The sequence below is a fragment of the Tupaia chinensis genome, unplaced genomic scaffold, assembly GCF_000334495.1.
Source record: "Tupaia chinensis unplaced genomic scaffold, TupChi_1.0 Scaffold000330_1, whole genome shotgun sequence".
Taxonomy (NCBI): Eukaryota; Metazoa; Chordata; class Mammalia; order Scandentia; family Tupaiidae; genus Tupaia; species Tupaia belangeri.
The window spans coordinates 832461-852495 of record NW_006159824.1 but is presented as its reverse complement, the minus strand read 5'-3'; the positions used below and the strand labels follow the sequence as shown (position 1 = coordinate 852495).

General features: G+C 45.9%; 1 protein-coding gene across 2 annotated transcripts in view; it reads left to right on the top strand.

Moving 5' to 3' along the window:
- The first annotated feature begins 10579 nt into the window (after positions 1-10579).
- Positions 10580-20035, top strand: part of WRAP53 (WD repeat containing antisense to TP53) — a 26607-nt gene continuing 17151 nt past the window's right edge. The window contains exons 1-4 of one of the 2 annotated variants that reach the window (XM_006151779.3): positions 10580-11449; positions 11589-11984; positions 12130-12228; positions 12750-12861. In XM_006151779.3, the coding sequence (XP_006151841.1) occupies positions 11590-11984; positions 12130-12228; positions 12750-12861 (606 nt within the window). In that variant the 5' untranslated portion in view covers positions 10580-11449; position 11589. Of the gene's footprint in view, positions 11985-12129; positions 12229-12749; positions 12862-20035 lie in introns of both variants that reach the window. The other variant, XM_006151778.3, reaches the window with a different exon arrangement.

The following is a 20035-nucleotide window of genomic DNA, read 5'->3' as shown; positions in this document are numbered from 1 at the left end:
GAACATGTATGAGAGGATGTACCCAGGCTATATGCAAGTACTAAGCTGTTTTATGAAAGGGACTTGAACAAGTTCAGATTTTGGTATTGGTGAAGAATGATATGTGTATCCCCGCACCAATCTCCTGAAGATAAGGAAGTTTGACTCTTTCTCTCTTTAGTATTTAAATCTTTCTTAAATTGTCTTAGCAATATTTTACAGTTTTAATGAAGAGCTCTTTTGTTAAATTTACCCGAGTATGTCATGTTTTTGGATGATATAGTGGATGCTATTGGTTTAAAAATTGGTTTTCCAACTTCACACTCAGCGGTTGCTAGTATACAAGGAAGTCTTCAAAAGTTCACGGTGGGCTAGCTGGAGGCATGTTGGTTAAAGCTGGACCCTACATGCTGTCTGCGGTTCAGGCCTGGACTCGTCAGCTTGAGAAACACACCAGGCACGTGTGTGCACCCAAAACTCTGGAAGGGGAAATGAAGAAGGGATGGCAGCATGGTTGTCCCCTGGTGCTTTCTCACTTCCTACCCTCTTCAGGAGAGAACATGAGCCCATTAGTTAATTTTAAAACAAAACAAAACTTCATGACAAATAGAATCACAAAAAAACTATGCATAGATTTTTTTTTCCCCATTGATCAGATAGTATGGAAGTTAAAATAGCTGGATCCCACAAGACCAACTGCACGGTTCGAGTCTTAGACCCAGAAGCTTGAAAAATATGCTGAGTGCCGTGCATCCAAGATCCTGAAAGGAAAATGGAGAAGGGATTGTGGCTTGGCCACCCTCACCCCTTGTCTGTTTCCAGCAAGTGTGTGGTCCTACAGTAAAAAGACAAAAAGACCAAAAAAAAGGTTTTAAGCGGTCTTTGCCAGGACCAGCAGTTGGTGTAATGGCTAGACTCCCATGTAGTCTATCGCAGTTTGAGTCCTGGACCCGGTGGCTTAAAACTCATGCCAGGCGCGTGTACGTGTGTGTCCAAGATCCTGAGAGGAGAATGGAGGAGAAGGGATTTTGGCATGGCCATCCCCCCCCATGGGGGCGGGGTGATTTCTTGCTTTCTGTCTCTCCGACGAGCGCAGGCGCCCTATAGGAAAAACCTCTCAAAAAAAAAAAAAAAAGAGAGAGAGAGAGAGAGATTTTTGCCTTATGGGGCATTGGAGAGAGGAAGAGGGGGTGGCACAGTGAGTGCCAGAAAATGAGAATCACCCCCCCAGGGCAGAGAGTAATTTTTTTTCCCTTTGGTTTTAAATATTTTTGAGAAAATATATACATATCAACTACTCAAACTGTTGAAAAGCAAACACCCAGCACACAATTCACGCATAAACCTTCTTGATTTAGCCCTGCCTATCAAGTATTCTGTGATATACCATCTGCTAGCAAAGATCAGTCTCTTTTTCTTCCTTCAATGTTTTCTTCAAGGTAACCCTCTAGTTGTGGCTGCTCTTTTGCAATCTATACTGATTACAATGCTGGGTAGAAAAGTCAGGTTATTTTTTGGTACGGATTCTTTCATATGTCTTCTCTAATCCTCTCTGCCAGGCTGAACTGTTTATGGTGCCAGGCCATCTTTCCAAGAGCTTCTGTTGACTTTCTGGAGATCTACCTTAGTTCCATAGCTTTCTGGTTATATCTTCAGATATGACATTCCAGTCAAAGCCCTGTCAATAATGAATATTTCGAATTTCTGATTCAAGGCAACAGGTAGTACTGAACTTATGCAAATAACCCTACTGCCAACAAATAAGAATACTCACAAATGTTTTCAAATTCCAGAGAGGTCAGGAAGGGAGAAAAGTTTGTTTCAATGTAAAGAAACAAACAAACAAACAAAAACACATTTTAACAAACTGCTGAACTTATTAACAGCTCAAAAGAAAGCAAAGTCCTTAAATCTGGAAAACAAAGCGTAATAAAAAAAATCAGTAATGTTTTAGTCAAAAGTCATAAAACTCTATTTCACTAGTTCAGTCTTTTTTTGGGGAAGAGGGTTTTGCTATAGGGTGCATGTGTTCGTCAGAAAGAAAGAGACAGACAGAAAGCGAGAAATCCCCCCCCCCCCCCGCCCGGGGGATGGCCACACCGCAATCCCTTCTCCTCTATTCTCCTCTTGGGATCTTGGGCACGCACGCACACACGCCCGGTGTGAGTTTAAGCCACTGGGTCCGGAACTTGAACCATGATCAACTACATGGGAGTCCAGTGACGTAGCCATTGCGCCATCTGCTGGTCCCTTACCAGTTCAGTCTTATGTAATTATAATCTGTCTTCTGTTCAAGGTGGAGTGTTACCGCGGTCTGATTTTTCTATTTAAATCCTGGAAGCTAACATTCAATGTTAATATTTTTGGATTTGTCCCTAGTGTTTTCTTGGTTGCTCTTTATTCTCTTATTTCTGTCTGTCTATCTTTAGTTTTCCTGGTAAAGCACTTCCTTCAGAACTTCTTGAAGAGCTTGTCTAGTGCTGGTAAATTATTTCAGGTTTTGTTCATTTGAGAATGTTTATCTATTCTTCCCACATGAAGGATAATCTTGCTGGGTATAGTATTCTTGGTTGAAATAATTTCCCACTTAACGCCTTGAATATTTTCCCCCCTTCTTTGCTTGCTTGCATTGTTTACGATGAGAAGTCTGATGTTAGCCTGATGGGATAACCTTTGAAATTAACCTGACATTTCTCTCTTTCCAATTTTAGTATCTTGTCTTAGTCTGTGGATTTGGCCAATCTGGCTATGATGTGCTTTGGAGAAGATCTTCTTAGGTTGATTCTATTAGGGATCCTTTGTATTTCTTGGGTCTGGATATTTGAGTCCCTCTCTAGGTTTGAAAAGTTTTCTTCCAGGATTTCATGGAATAGATTATCCATGCCTTTATTAGTTTCTTTAGCTTCTGGGATATTGATTATCTGGATGTTTAGGCACTTAATGGTATCTAGTATTTCTCATATATTATTCTCATTTTGGGGGGTTATTGTCTCAGTCTTTTTGGTAATTTTTTCTTGGTCAGAGATTTTTGTCTTTAACATCAGAGATTTGATCTTCTGCATGGTCTAATCTGCTTTTTTTTTTTGAGAGATTTTCACTGTAGGGCGTGTGCGCTTGCCAGACAGACAGAGACATAGAGACAGAAAGCGAGAAATCACTCCCCAGATGGTCACGCCGCAATCCCTTCTCCTCCATTCTCCTCTCGGGATCTTGGGCACGCACACACATGCGCCCGGCGTGAGTTTTAAGCCACCGGGTCCGGGACGCGAACCGCGGTCAACTACGTGGGAGTCCAGTGACAAAGCCATTATGCTAACTGCTGGTCTCCATCTGATTTTTTAAAATTATTTGATTTAACTTTATTTATTATTATTATTATTATTTTCACATGAGTTTTGCCAGAGAAAGACTGAGAGAGAGAGGAAGAGAGAGAAAGCAAACTGCCAGGTCTGGGACTCAAACCATGGTCAGCCATGTGGGAATTCCAACACCTTAACTGCCACACCACTTGCTGGTCCTCCCATCTGATTTTTTTTAATAGTGCGATTTCTTCTTTCAGATCATGGACTTCCTCATCTGCTAGAGTTCATTGTCTCTCATCTCTGGCATCTCATTTAGTTTTGTCACTATAAATATTCTGAAATCTTTATCAGATATTTCCACAAGTTCCACTGTACTGGCTATGGATGATGAAGGGTTGTTCTTTTCCCTTGGGAGAGAGATATTTTCTTGGTTTCTCATATTTCTTGTGCCTCTATGGTGGTTTCTGGTCATCTGATTGATTACACATTTCTTCCTACTTTCTTGGAGTTAATTCTGAGCATTCGGAGGTGTATGGGAGGAGGTGATCCACAATCTCTCTGCAGTTCTGTTTCCCTGATGTTCACCAAGCAATCTACACTTTTGACTTTGGAACTGGATACTACAAAGGCCTCACAGTTTCTAGGGAATAGGTGCACCTGGGCTAAGCTGCAGGGTTTGAACTAAGAGTTCAGAGGTGTGTGGGAGGAGAGGCGCTGTGCTGTCTCTGCAGCTCCATCTTTCTCCCTGTTGCACACTCTACAGTCTCTTTTCTCCAATAAGGGTCAAGAATTTCTGTAACCCTAAAAGTATTCAGATGCTTGACTACTGTGTACGTAGGCCTGTCTAGAAACTCACTGTGTGGAGGCTGAACAGCAGAGTGGGAAGTAAGGTTAAAAAAAAGGAAAAGAAAAAGACTAAAAGGGGAGAGGTGAGAAAAAAAATAGACAAAACAAAAATTAAAAAAAAAAATTTTTAAAGGTGAAAAAAACTGCGTGGTGTACTATCATGCTGCAAGAATACCGCAAGACACACCTCAGATTTAAAATGGCTTCTGGTGTTTCCCCAGGGTGATTTTCAAGTCACTGGGTCTGGGCCTCATACTGTGGCTGGCTACGTGGGAGTCCAGTGATGTAACTGCTATGCCATCTGCTGCCCCCCACCCCGCCATTTTATTATTTTTTTTGGAGAGGTTTTTGCTATAGGGCACATGTACTCACCAGAAAGACAGAGAAAGACACAGAGACAGAAAGCAAGAAATCACCACCCAGGGCGTATGACCACACTGCAATCCCTTCTTCATGTACACGTGCCCGGCATGAGTTTAAGCCACCAGGTCCAGGACTCGAACCATGGTCAACTACATGGGAGTCCAGCGACATAGTCATTACGCCAACTACTGGTCCCTACCGCCCCAATTTAAAAATAAAGATTTTTTGCATCAAAATAAACTTTTATTTCTTGCTATAGGGTACATGTGCTCACTGGATACAGACACAAATCACCACCCTCAAGAGATATGGGCTCACCATAATCCCTTTTCCCCCATTCTCTTGGGATTTTGGGCACTAATGCACACGTCCAGTTATGATTTCAAACCACTGAGTCCAGGACTCAATCATGGAGTCGGTCATGTGAGAGCCAGCCTACTTAACTTGCTGGCCTGCATAAACTTATATTTTAATTCAATTTTCCAGGAATTTGTTTTTTTGAGAAGTTTTTTGCTATAGGGTGCGTGCACTCGCCAGACAGAGAGAGAGAGAGAGAGACAGAAAGCGAGAAATCACCCCCTGGGGGGGATGGCCACGCTACAATCCCTTCTTCTCCATTCTCCTCTTGGGATCTTGGGCACGCACACAACGCACGCACGATGTGAGTTTTAAGCCACCGGGTCCAAGACGTGAACCGCGGTCGACTACGTGGGAGTCCAGCGACATAGCCATTACACTAACTGCTGGTCCCCCAATTTTCCAGGAATTTTTTGAAGTCCTAGTGCATGTTGCTCATGGTACTTTGACTATGGATGCCTTTTTATGGGAGTAAGGAAGTTCCTTTTACTAGTTTGAGAGAAGCTTTGTTTGAAATCACGAATAGATGCTGAATATCATCAACTCTCTTTTCTAGTTCTGTTGAAATTATCATAGGATTTTTAAAAAAAACTTTCAACCTGTTAATTTGGTAAATTACACAAACGGATTAATTTCTCAGTTTGTGTAGATTACTGTTTTTTCCTTCAAATATTTAGAGAGAGCAAAGGACAGAATAGACAAACAGAAACTAGCAGTAAGATGATAGACCTAAACCCCAACCTTACGATACCTCAGATTAAAAGCAATTTACTGGGGTAAAGGAAAACGTGACATTGAAATATACATCTGGTTTTATTTCCCAGATCCAGAAATTAGTTGGGTTCCCAAGGGAGAAGTGCCTGTCTGTATGCTAATGATCTGACTGATGGCTGGTAGCTCCAGGAAGGGCATTAGCCAAAGACCAAGTTTATTTCCTTTTCCTGCCACCCAGATCCTGAAATTAGTTGGGTTCCCAAGGGAGAAGTGCCTGTCTGTATGCTAATGATCTGACTGATGGCTGGCAGCTCCAGGAAGGGCATTAGCCAAAGACCAAGCCAGGATTAGAGGGTTGGGGTTTTCTGCTTTAGTCCCACCCACAACCCCAGGGATGAAGTGGGGTGGAGAAAAGCTGAAGGTTAAGGTGATCACCAAAAGACAGAGACAGACAGACAGGAAGGGAGAAATCACCACCTAGGCCGTATGGCCTGGTGTTTTAAACAATCATGCCTAGGTAATCAAGCCTCCACAAAGACTAGGAAGAGTCCTGGCAAGTGGTGTGGTCATTAGGGGGCTGGACTCCCACATGGCCACCAGAGGTTTGAGTCCCTGCCAGCTTGCTTTCTCACTTTTCCTCTCTTTCTTTTATGGGTCAAATTAAATAATAATAATGAATAAAATTCACGCTGGGCGCGTGTGCGTGCGTGCCCAAGATCCCGAGAGGAGAATGGAGGAGAAGGGATTGCGGCGTGACCATCCCCCCTGGGGGGTGATTTCTCGCTTTCTGTCTCTATGTCTCTCTCTGTCTGTCTGGCGAGCGCACGCGCCCTACAGTGAAAATCTCTCCAAAAAAAAAAAAAAGAAAATCAAAACGATTTAGAAAACACCTAGCTGGTGTCTAGAACTGACTGCTTGCTTGATGTGTAGAGAATAACCACACCAACACATTTGGCCAGTGTTCTGTATGGTGAAACTAGCAGGGAAAAAAAATACCTTTATTTTCCTACCCAGACACAGGAAGCAACTTCAACAAATAGAAGTAGATTAAATGGGTATTGCGACACGAAACAAACAAACAAACAAACCAGAACAGTAATCCCTGCATTTCACAGCATAAACAAAAATTAATTTAAAAATTAATTAATTGGGACCAACAGCCTAATGGCTATGTCGCTGGACTCCCATGTAGCTGACCACGGGTGGAGTCCTGGACCTGGTGGCTTAAACTCATGCCGGGCGTGGGTGTGTGCATGCCCAGGATCCCGAGTGGAGAATGGAGAAGGGAGTGCGGCATGGCCATCCCCCTTGGAGGATGATTTCTCACTTTCTGTCTCTCTGTCTTTCTGTCAAGCACATGCACCCTATAGCAAAACCTCTCAAAAAAAAAAAAGGCTTTGTGTCAAACCTAAATATAAAAAGATTCTAAAAAAGAAAGTATAAGACAAAATAGCTTTGTGATCTCGAGATTAAAAAAAGAAAAGAAAAAAAAAATCCTGAACAGGACATGACAAATATTAAGAATAAAACGAAAAGCCAAACTTACTTTTCTTTTTCATCTTTAGTTTAGCTATAGGGTATGTGTTCTCGCTTGAGAGACACACACAATAGAGGGAAGGTAGAAAAGCACCTCCTAGGGAGCACGGCCACTGCCACAATCTCTTCTTTTGGGACCATCCAGTGTGTTTTCTAGGAGGCTGGGTCTGGGACTCGAACCGCAGTCATGAGGGATCCAGCTACCTTAACCACTACAGCACTGGCTGGGCCCTAAATCTACTTTTCTTAAAGCATTTGAAAGCCAACAAACAGGCAACCAATATAACATAAGAAAACATTCACAACAGATGTATCTGACTTTAAAAAAACGATAAAGTACTTCTACGACATTAAAAGTAAGAAAATAGGCAAAAGGCATCTCATATTAACTTCTCATATTAAAGACTGCTAGGTATCTTAGGAGAACTGTACATTTAAAACACAAAGATACACATTAAAAAGACACCACCAAATGTTACTGAAATTCCTTAGCTCTCCAAAAAAGTTGAACTCTCCTTTCTCTTATCAGTGAGAGAGAAGCTCATTTGGAAAGCTAAGAACTGCACAGTCCCTATACCTTACTAGCCAGAGTGCAAAACGGTATAACCACTTTGGAAAACTCAACAGTTCTTGACCTAGAAATCCCATTTCTAAGTATCCTTTTTTTTGGGGTGGGGGGGAGAGGTTTTCGCTATAGGGTGCATGCGCTCGCCAGACAGACAGACAGAGAGACAGAGGCAGAAAGCGAGAAATGACCCCCCAGAGGGGATGGTTACGCTGCAGTCCCTTCTCCTCCATTCTCCTCTCCGGGTATTGGGCAAGCACGCACACGCGCCCGGCGTGAGTTTTAAAGTTTTAAGCCACCGGGTCTGGGCCAGGAACCGCGGTCGACTACGTGGGAGTCAAGTAGCCATTACGCTAACTGCTGGTTCCCTCTAAGTATCCATTTCTCAATCTCCAAGAAACATGGACACATATGATCACAAAAAGAAATGTACAAGAATGTTTCATAGCAACTTTATTCATAATAACCCAACTGGAAACAACTTAAAAGCCCATCACAAGGAGAATGGAATATACTAAATAAAAAGGGGCAAAATACTGATACACGCAGCATGGATGAATTTCACGCAAATTATGCTGAAGGAAGTCTGACAAAATGGGTACATACTATATTTTATATGAAGTTCTCCAATAGGCAAAATATGTGTGTTTACGGAAATAGAAATAAAGATGAGAGTCAGAAATAGGGAAGAAGCTGGGGAAACATTTCTGGGATAATGAAAAAATGTACTTTTTAAATGAACCCTCTCCCCTCCCTCTGGGCCAGGATCTACCCCGTCTCGGCTGGACCAGATCCTAGGCTATGCTTTCATTTAGAGTGCTTAGGGAGGTCCTCGGACATGAATCCAGGACCTTCCTCATCCGGGTGCAGTTGTTTTATCTCTGCACCACCGACTGGTCGGAAAATGTATTTTACGTCTTGCTAGGCGTTACACGGTGCGTGCCAAAGCCATTGCACTGCACCGTGAGTGAAACTTTAATTCTGAGAAAGGGTATGCGCCTCAGTACAGTGCACAACGCCCGGTAGCAGCAGGTGCTGCGCTTAGAACGGCACCAGAGAACCGACCGCGCCCTAAGGGATGAAGATGAGGGTCAGCCAGGGATCTAGCGCGGATCCTGCCGCCTCCCACTGGGAAGAACTGGCTGGGACCGGACGGCTGCACTTAGGACCCCGGCGCCCGCCCCTCGCCGAGGCCAGCCCCTTCCGCTCTCACAACGTTCAGCCTGCGTCCGGAACTGGAATGGCTTCGCCCAAAGCCGGATACTAGGCAGGCTGGCTTTCCGACACACACAAACGAGCTACCATCGCACTCTTTCAAAGCTCGACTCTCAAACGTACCTATTCTCAACAATGCCCAGTCTGCCTTTTGCATATCTTTTATTCACCCCACCAGGCGCAATGGTAGCGTCCGCCTAGGTTGCAGGGGACGGGGGTGGGATGGGGGAGTGCACACTATTGGGGGGGCGGAGATTGCTGTATGCATCAAAACAAATACCCCCTCCGTTGCAAAAGCAATAACCAAGTCATTCTAGGAAAAAAAAAAAAAAAAGTTGGCAGAGGATCAGCGATCTTCCTCTGCAAGCAATAAGAACCAGCCTAAAAGATATTTTCTCTCTTTCTTACTCCCCCCTCATCGGGTCAGGAGTGAGCTGCTCCGACAAAAAGAAACCGGAAATGCTACTGCCAGTGGCAGAAATGTAAATGTGGAGCCAAACAATAACCGAGTTACGGGGCCTCTCGGGCCGGGAAGGTCTTCCCTGCCTCGCGAGCAAACCTCTGGTTTATCACTTTCCACTCCCACGGTTGACAGTCTTAAATTGGATTTTCTACATCCAGCGGAGCCAGGGGCCGGCTGGAAGGATCACTCCAGGAAGGACAAAGGTCCGGAAGTTGTGGACCTTAGCCGCGGCTTCTCTGATCGCCCCAAATAATCACTTCGGAATGGAGCCTCAAGTTACAGTAGGATGCTCTAGGCTCTAAAATTTCGAGCCGTGAGTTCCTAAGTTTCGAGACTCGACAGTCTCAGACGCTCAATGCTTTAGGCTTCTTATTTCAGCGCTTTCCGCACACCCAGCACTGGGTGAGTGGGTGGGGGGAGTCCCCTTTAGGGCGGCTCGAGGTTCTTTATAAGATTCCCCTGCCGCCCAAGTGTTCAGTTTTTGAATTCGACTGGTCCTCCCATTCTCATTATCTATACCCAGGCCTCCCAACATTGCTTTCATCCTGCCGAGCCAAGCTTCCATCCTCTGCCCCCCGAAACTCGCTACGTCTCCACTGCCCCACCCCCAGTCCACACGATTCTCCCCAGCCGAGAGCCCGTGACTCAGACACGACTCATCAGGCTCAGTCAGGAGCTTACCCGACCCTCGAGGGAGCGTGTCACTGTCCTGAGAAGCACGCTCCGAGACCGGACACCAGGAGACCCCAGAGTCCAGTGGCCACCTGCGCCTAGGATGCTGGCTCTGGACTTGAGCTCAAAAGTTTTAGCGCCAGTCTTGAGCACATGGGAGGGGAAAGTCCCAATCCCAGCAACCCCCGCGAGGCTCCTGGCACAAAGCTGGACGGCCGCCATGACAAGTAAGGGCAAGTAATTTGCCTGCCGGCAGAGGCAAAAGAAATGGAGAGAGGAGGGTGAGGAAAGTCAGGATTTTTCACATTGGTGCGAAATATCGATTTGTTCATTTTAGCGTGGGAAACGGGTACAGGCCAGAGACTTGAGAGAATAATTGCTGGAAACATTTATTTTAAGTTTTGCTATAGGGCTCTTGTGCTCGCCAAAGAGACAAAGTGAGAAAGCACCCCACCCCCCAAAGTGGGGATGGCTATGACGCAATCCCATCTCCTTCATTCTTTAGACATTTGGGGCACGTCCAGTGTGGTTTTCAGGCTGCAGGGTCCGGGAGTCCAGCCGAGCTGTTGGCCATGTGGGGTCTAGCCGCCTTAACCACTAGCTCGACCGGTGGAAACCATTTTGGAGAACTCTGGCCACTGTGTCAAATATGAAGGGTGGAAGAAAGGTTTTGCATTTGCTCTTGAGTCTGGAACACTGCTCTGTCATAGCGGCATGGTTTCTTCTCATAAACTAAAATGTCACTTTTTAGGGAGGTTTTCCCAAACATTCCAATCTAATAGGTACTTTATATCACATCTTGTTTAATTTATTTCAGGGCCCCTATCAATATCTGAACAGATTTATTTGTTCATTGTCTTCAATACACGACAACATAAACTTTATTAGGGGAGAACATGTCTACTAGTATCTTATTTTCTGTTGTACTCCAGAGTTCCTTGTACAGTGCTAGGCTACGTAGCAAATAAGAACTCAGCTTTAAATATTTATCGAGTTAAAAGAGACGGGTCTGAAGAATTTGGCAGAGGTGCAAAATGAGATACAAAAAAGGTGCAAAACCTGTAAAATCATATACAGTGCTCGCGCCCTCTGCAGGCAAGAGGGGGTAGGTGCTTTAAGAATTACCGCGGGAAACAGTAGGAGGAGCTCGCCAAGGCAGAAACGCTCGGACTACAACTCCCAGCAGCCAACAGGAGCCCAAGGGCCTGATGGGAATGGGAAACCTGACTTGTTGAGTCCGCGCCCCGCCCCTCCATGGTCGCCCGCGAAATCCGATCGGGGATGTGGAGGTCCAATCAGAAGGTGGGTTCAAATCCCGCGAGAGAAAGTGCGAGTAGCGACTCACCGTGCTAAGGGAGGCTGGATTTGTTTCATTGGTGTCCCCTGATCGCCTCGCCTTCGTGGGGTCTCCTGCCCCCTCCCGGAAGAGGAAGGAAGGTACTGGTGGGTTTTTCAATAACTGCTTACGGATCCCTGAGAAGTTTGGATCCCTCCCGGCTGCTCCGCGGGGCAGGCCGCGGGTAGCCAGAGGAAAGAGGGTTACCGGCCGAGGCCAGTGCCTGCTCCTCTTCTGCAGTATGAAGACGCAGGAGGCGCCACTGTTAGCTCCGGACTGCCTTCCTGCAGATCAGGTCCCAGCTGCTGCTAGTCTCCCTGCCCAGCCTTCCCCGATGGATGAAAACACGGACCCTGAACTAATGCCACCGCCACCCGATGGCGATGATCCTCCTCGGCTGTCCCCCGAACCCGTGGCTAGCTCAGCTGCCTCCCCGGAGCTCGGGGAGGTGGACCTAGCGGTCCACCTGGAAACGCAACCTGGTACTCCTAGTGAATTGAACCCTCCAATAGAGGAGCAAGAACTTTCCGAAAATGCGAACCTTCCTGCAGAAGAAACGAACGGAATGGAGTTAGGGTCTGGAGAAGCCGTGGAAGATGGGCCTGAGGAACCCGCTCAAGAGGATGAGGGAGACATGTAAGTGGTGATGGAAGTTGACTCTGGAATCTGAGGAGGTTGGCAGTGTGAGATAGACTTTATCCACCAGTTCTCAGCCCCACTTCTCCAGGCTCATTTCCCCTCTGGAGACCCAGGTGTGTTGTCCTCCCCATCTTCTTTCCAGCACTTGGAACTACAGCTTCTCCCAGATACCTCGATTTCTCAGTGGATCCTGGTCAGAGTTCAGCACCCAACCTGAGAACTTCTTGAAAGGCTGTAAATGGTAAGTAAGAATAATCGGGCAAGGGGATAAACACCCCCAGGAGCTTCACCTTAGAACACTGTTATCTGGGAGAAGGATCCACCAGGAATGGAGGGAAGCAGTCAAGAATCTCTCTTGAGGGCTGATTCCATGGCCTGGTAGTTAAGGTGGCCAGATTCCACATGGGCAGCCCAGCAGTTTGAATCCCTGGGTGCATGTCTTGAAGGCCCTATGCAAGATGGCAAATCATGCTTCGAATCCTCACAGGAGGGAAGAGATGGAGGAAAGGGAGTGCAAGTGACCATTCCTCATGAGGGATGCTTTCTCCTCTCTATTGCTCTCTGGCGAGCCCATGCACCTAATAGAAAAACAAACAAAAACAACACAAAACCTCTTTGGAATGAGCTTAAATTCCATGTAGAACTATGTATTTCCCACTTCCCTCAACGCAGGAGGTTTCCTACCCTAGAATGGGCTCAGCTGTAGGTCTACACTTGGAAAGCATGGAGCTGTCCACTTTTCTAACTCTTTCCACTTTCTAGGGCCCCTGATGGTTCCTGCATCTTGACTAATAGTGCTGATAACATCCTACGGATTTATAACCTGCCCCCAGAGCTGTACAGTGAGGGAGAAGAGGTGGAATATGCAGAAATGGTAAGGATAGGGGCCATTCTGCCCCGTCACTGGACACTGCACATGTAGGTGGAGAAAGTATAGTCCACAAACAGGACTTTCCTTCATCATATATTTCTTTGTTTTCTTTTTTATTTTTAAATAATTATTTAAGTTTTTATTTATTATTTATTCATTTGTTTATTTCAGTTTGACCAGAGAGTGACGGAGGGAGAGAGAGAGAGGGAGAGAGAGTGAGAAAGCAAGCTGCCAGGTCCAGGACCCGAACCATGGTTGGCCATGTGGGAATCCAGTGCCTTTAACCACCATTCCACCTGCCGGCCCCCTTCATCATACATTTCCACATGTCGCATTTTCTGCCCTGAATTCTTAAGTCATTTCGAGAGAGGGTTGTCTCTTTTTGTAATCTATCTATTTGTTGTTATTTTTTTAAAAGATTTATTTATTTATTCGTTCATTCATTCATTTTAATTTGATCAGAGGGAGACACAGACAGAGAGGAAAGTAAGAAAGCAAACCACCAGGTCCAGGGCTTGAACCTGGTCAAGTCATGGTCAGCCATGTGGGAGTATCCAGCGCCTTAACCACCACACCACCTGCTGGTCCCTATTTGTTGTTATTTTCAAACTGCTGGGTCTGGGATTTGAACTGCAGTGGGCCACAGGGGAATCCAGTGCCTTAACTACCATGCCACCTAGTGGCCCCTGTTTGTCTCTTTTTTAGTCAGGAATATTTATCTTCTATAAAAAAGTAGTGGATTTCTCAAGGCAGTGTTTAATTTATAAACAGGTATTTATTGAGTAATTACCAATATATCAGTCACTGTTTGGTGCTAGGATAAAGTGGTGAACAAGACAAAGAGTTCCTTTGCTTTCTTATTAGAGATAGACAACAAGCATATAAACCAATAAGTAATCAAGACCATGAGAGGTTATGATAAATGCTCTGAAGGAAATTAACAGAATGATGAGAGAGGCTTACTAGAGGATACCACTTTAGATAAAATGGTCAGGAAGGAGCTTTCTTTTATTTTTCTTTATTTGGAGAGGTTTTTGCTATAGGGTGCGTACGCTCGCCAGACAGACAGAGACAGAGAGACAGCGAGAAATCACTCCCCAGGGGGATGGCCACGCGGCAATCCCTTCTCCTCCATTCTCCTCTCGAGATCTTGGGCATGCACGCACACGTGCCTGGTGTAAGTTTAAGCCACTGGGTCTGGGTCTCGAACCGTGGTTGACTATGTGGGAGTCCAGTAACATAGCCATTACACTAACTGCTGGTCCCAGGAAGGAGCTTTCTGAAAAGGAGGCATTTGAGCTGAGACCTTCAGCCATGTGAAAAAACACAGAAAAAGCATTCCAAGAGGCAGTGATAGTATAAAAACCCAGAGCTGGGAAAGAACTTTATGTGTTCAAAGAATGGCAGGGGGGCCAGCAGTTAGTGTAATGGCTATGTCGCTGGACTCCCATGTAGTTGACTGCAGTTCGTGTCCCAGGCCCGGTGGCTTAAACTCATGCCGGGCGTGTGTGTGCGCGTGCCCAAGATCCCAAGAGGAGAATGGAAGAGAAGGAATTGCGGCGTGGCCATCCCCCCTGGGGGGTGATTTCCCACTTTCTGTCTCTCTCTGTCTCTCTGTCTGTCTGGCAAGTGCACGTGCCCTGTAGCAAAAACCTCTCCAAAAAAAAAAAAAATGGCAGGGGGACCAGTAGTTGGAGTAATAGCTGTGTCACTGGACTCCCATGGAGTTCGAGTGGTTTGAGCCCTGGACCCGGTGGCTTAAACTCACACCAGGTGCGTGTGCATATATGCCCAAGATCCTGAGAGGAGAGTGGAGGAGAAGGGATCACGGCATGGCCATTCCCTATGGGGGGTGATTTCTCACTTTCTGTGTCTCTGCCTCTCTCTGTCTTTCTGGTGAGCGCAAACACCCTATAGCAAAAACCTCGCCAAAAAAAAAAAAAAACAAAAAACGGCAGGAATACAAGTGTGTCTGGACTCAGGCCAGTGAGGGCGAAAGTAGGGTGAGGATGGAGAAGTGACTAGCAGCCATGTTATATTGGGTCTTTTGAGTTTGGCGTTTGGGAAGCCATGGGTGAGTTTTACTAATTCTTTCAAGTTTTTATTTTTATTTGTTAGGGATTTTTGCTATAGGCACGTACATTTGCCAGAGAGACAGAAAGTGAGAAGTCGGTCCCCAAGGGGATGCCCACACCACAGTTTCTTCTCCGTTCTCCTCTTGGGCACACACAGGCCCAGTATGAGTTTCAAGCCTGTGGGTCTGGGACTTGAACTGCTGGGAGTCCAACGCCTCAACCATTACACCACCTACTGGCCCTTTTTTTTCTTTTTAAGATTTGCTATAAGGCATATGTGCTTACAGGGATGGGGGGAGTAAGAAAGCATCCCCCAGGGCTGGTGGGCCACAGTGTAGATGGCCACATTGCAATCCTTTCTGCTTTATTCTCCTCTGGGGATTTTGGGAACACAATGCCTGGCATGTCTTTCAAGCTTATGCTTCTGGACTTGAACAAAGTCAGCCATGTGGGATCCAGCTGCCTTAACCACCACGCCACTGGCTGGCCAATTAAGTTTTATTTCATTTTATCCATGTTGGAGAGTGGATGCACACACATCAGAGAGAAAGTGGAGGGCACCTTCAACAGGGTCTTGTCATGCTGTGGTTCCCTTCTCAAAGCCCTTTAGCTTATCAGAATCCTGGGCAACGCATTCATCAGTCATGGTTCTAGGCCTACCCAGGGATCCCAACCCACCAATGACCATGTGACTTCCAGCACTGCAGTTCAGCTGTCCACCTACTGCACCATCATGCTGAACCAGGAGAGTTTTAAAAAGTCAGAGTAGGAGGTCCAGCACGTAGCATGGTAGTTAAGGTGCAGGATTCCTACACGGTTGACCATGGTTTGAGTCCTGGATGTGACAGCTTGCCTTCTCACTCTCTCTGTCTGGCGAGTGTGTGTATCCTATAGCAAATTAAAAAATAATAACAAGTAAAATTAAATAATTCTTTTTTTTCAGTAATTCCTTTTTTTAATGTACTTTTTTTTTTTGAGAGAGTTTTTTTGCTGTAGGGTGCGTGAGCATGCCAGAAAGACAGAGAGAGACAGAGAAACAGAAAGTGAAAAATCACCCCCCAGGGAGGATGGCCACGCCACAATCCCTTCACCTCCCGGGCACACACATACACGTGCCCAACGTGAGTTTAAGCCACTGGGTCTGGGGCTTGAACCGCAGTCGACTACATGGGAGTCCAGCGAGATAGCCATTATGCTAACTGCTGGTCCCTCCCCCCCTTTTTTTTTAAATAAGTAAGAATGGGGCCAGCAGGTGACATGGAGGTTTAGGCATTGGCTCCCATATGGCCAGCTGCGTGGTTCGAATCCTGGACCCGATGTCTTGAAAATCAACACTGGGCATTACTTCAAATGCGTGTGCATGCATACCCAAGATCCAAGGAGGAGTGTGGAGGAAAAGGGATGGCAGTGTGGCTATTCCCCTAGGGGGTGATTTCTCACTTTTCCTCTCACTCTCCTTGACTCTCTCTCTCCAGTGAACATGCATGCTTTAAGGCCAAAATCTCTAAAAAAAAAGAAAATCACACTGTACTTGCGTGGGTGTGTGCCCAGAATCCCAAGAGGAGATGAGGAGAAAGGATTGCGGCATGGCTATCCCCTTGAGTGAGGGTGTGATTTCTCACTTTTTCTGTCTCCCTCTTGCTCTTTCTCTCTGGTGAGTGCACATGCTCTGTAGGAAAAACAAAATAAAAAAGTAAGAGTTGGACCAGCTGGTGATATGGTGGTTGAGGTGACTAGATGCCACATAGCCAACTGCACAGTTTGGTCCCAGACCCGATGGCTTGAAAATCGTATCAGGTATGTACATGTCCATACCCAAAATCCTGAGAGGAGAATGAGAAGGAATTACAGTATCTCCCTCTGGGGGTATTTTCTCACTTTCTCTCTCTAGTGACCGCATGCTTCCTATAGCAAAAAAAGAAAAAAAAAAATCCCCCTTTATTCATGATATATGCATGTGTACCTGAGAGAGAGAGAGAGACAGGAAGAGAGGAGTGCTCTCCACAAGGTCTGTCATGCCACAGTCCCCATCCTCTAGTCCTCCAGCCCATTAGATCTTGGATGTTTGCATGTATGTCCTGCATGTTTACAGGCTAACTGGGTGGGCTGGGGATTCAAACTGCAGATGCCAGGTGGGATCTGCTGCCACTTTTTTTTTTTTTTTTTTTCCCAGAGAGTGTGTGTGCGCTCTCTAGAGAGAGAGAGAGAGAGAGCAAGAGAGAGAGAGAAAGCACCCCTCCCTCCCCAATGGGGAATGATCATGTGACACTCCCGTTTTTTAATATGTAATTATTTTTTATTTAATTTTATTCATCGTCATTTTATTTTATTTTTTTCTCAGAGGACGGTTCTTCAGTCCTTAAAGATTCGGCTCCTTACATGAGCTTTGGTGGAGGGGGTAGGGCAGCACCCGCAGGTCTAAATCGGGGTGGGGCATTCGGTCCTTCCAAGCTTCATGAGATGGGTTCCTGACCACTTTGGTATGAATGGCACAACTCACACAGTAATGCGGCTGCACATACAGCTTGGGGAGCACAGGCCTTAAACACTCGCCTTGGAGATGTCCCTGACGGCTGCGGCTTCTGCTGTGTTTCGGATGATGAACTTAATAGCCTTGTCCTGGGGCGTGCATCAGGCACAGTTGATGCAGCAAATAGGCTGCTTGTGGCCTCGGCCCTTTTTGACATGGTGATTGTTCCTTCTTTTCTTCATCATCTTGGAAGTGAGGCCACAAGAGACTCAGCATTATTTTCAAGCCACTGGTCTGAGTCTTGAGCCACAGAGTTGGCTATGTGGGACCCAGCTGCTTTAACCATCATCCCACAGGCTGCTGCAGAATCCAGCTTCTTTTGAGCAGTGCATTGCCAGCATGTCATGGACCCTGCCAGCACATGGATATTTGGCAGACAGGTTCAAGCCATAGCACCTCGTTTGTGATAGGAGGAAAGGCAGAGGAGCATTCAGAAGTAGCTGGTGGTTGGAAGATTTGCGTGTTTCTTTTTTTTATATATATAATTACTTGTTTTATTTATTCATTCATTTATTTTAATTTGACCAGAGAGAGAGAAAGACTGAGAAAGCAAGCTGCTAGGTCCAGGACTAAAACCATGGTCAGCCATGTGGGAGTGTCCAGCACCTTAACCACCACGCCACCTGCTGGTCCCCAAGATTTGCGTGTTTCTGTCCCTGGGCTTGTGTACTCAGGGAGCGTGAGGGAGGTTTTCAGCTGAAGGAGGAGCGTCTAGAGAGAGAGTAGAAGGTACGAAATAATCTGTATTAGAGATTAGAAAACCAAAACCACTGGAGAATGTGGTAACATTACTATTCTTTGCTCAGTGCCCACTAGAGCTTTTTACACCCATATTATGAGGCCAGGGATCAGAAGGTGGTGTGTGTGTAGGGCCGGCAGGTGGTGTGGTGGTTAAGGGTGCTGGACTCCCACGTGGCCGACCGCTGTTCAAGTCTTGGACCTGATGGCTTGCTTCTCTCTCTCTCTCTCTCTCTCTCTCTCTCTCTCTGTCAGTCTGTCCCTCTCTAGTCAAATTAAAATGAATTAGTAAATAAAGTTAAATGAAGTAATTCTTTAAAAATAGAAAGGTGGTGTGGGAGTGACAGTAGGACACACAGCAAGGATCCTGTGCATGCTGGCTGCACTCGTGACCACCATCTGTGCTGGGTGAGTCTGGGCACGGCTTGTGATGTGGGCTCTTTTGGGGGTGCCTGTCTTTCTTTATCTTTCTCCATCCCAGGAAATAGATAAACTTTTAAAAAGTGTAATGTGAGACTAGTCACTGAAGTTGTGCATCTTTCCCAGCAAATTAAATGACTATAGTTTTTGTATTTGTAAAATGAGAATGATGGTAATAGCACCTACTCGGCAGAGCTGTGAGAATTTAAAAACTTAATAATGTGGTAATGTAAAGGGCTTAACATAGTGGCATATAGTAAGTGTTCAGTAAAGACTGGCAGTCACTGGTCACTTGTGCAAACATGGACTAGGAGGATGGTCGGGTTGAGGTTTGACAGGAAAGAAAGACAAGGGTGTCTTGGAAATATCTGGAGGGGTGCTTGTCATGGTGGACTACAATCTACAGTGGGTTAGGGGCCAGCTGGTGGCATGATGGTTAATGCAGCTGCATCCCACTTGACTGCGTGGTCTGGGTCCCGGACCCAGCACCAGATGCATGTTCATGCGTGCTCAAAATCTTAAGAGGAAAGTGGGATTGCAGAGTGGTCTTCAACTGGGGAATGATTTTTCACTTTTCTTTTTCTCTGTCTCCCTTCCCGCCCCTATGTCTCTCTGTGGTGAGCACATGCACCCAATAGCACCCCCCCAAAAAACAAAACAAAACAAAACAAAACAGGAGGCCAGACAGTGGTACAGTCATAATGCAACTGGGGAGGTCCCAGGTTCATGTTCTAGGGCCTCCCTGTGCATGCTGGGTGTGTGCGTGCCCAGGATCTGGGCTGAGGCTGAGGGTGGATTGCAGTGTGGAGACCCTGTTGGGGATGCCTGTCTCTGCCTCTTTCCATCTCCCGCCCACTCTACTCTCTCTGAATAAAATAAGCAAAATTCCTGGGCGCGTGTGCGTGCATGCCCAAGATCCCGAGAGGAGAATGGAGGAGAAGGGATTGCGGCGTGACCATCCCCTCTGGGGGGTGATTTCTCGCTTTCTGTCTCTATGTCTCTCTCTGTCTGGAGAGCGCACACGCCCTATAGCGAAAAACTCTCCAAAAAAAAGCAAAATTCAGAGGGAAAAACAAAAAGAGCTGGACATGGTGGTATTTGCCTGTGGTCCTGGACTCCCATAAAGCCGACTGCGGTTCAAGTCCTGAACCTGGAGGCTTGCTTTCTTACTTTCCGTCTCTCTCTCTGTGTCTCTCTGGTCAAATTAATAATAATAATAATAATAATAGGGGCTGGCAGGTGGTATGGTGGTTAAGGGTGCTGGACTCCCACTTGGCTGACTGTGGTTTGAGTCCTGGACCTGGTGGTTTAATTTCTCACTTTCTCTCTTGCTCTCGCTCTGTCCCTCTCTAGTCAAACTAAAATAAATAAATTTATAAAGTTAAATAAAATAATTCTTTTTTTTTTTTTTTTT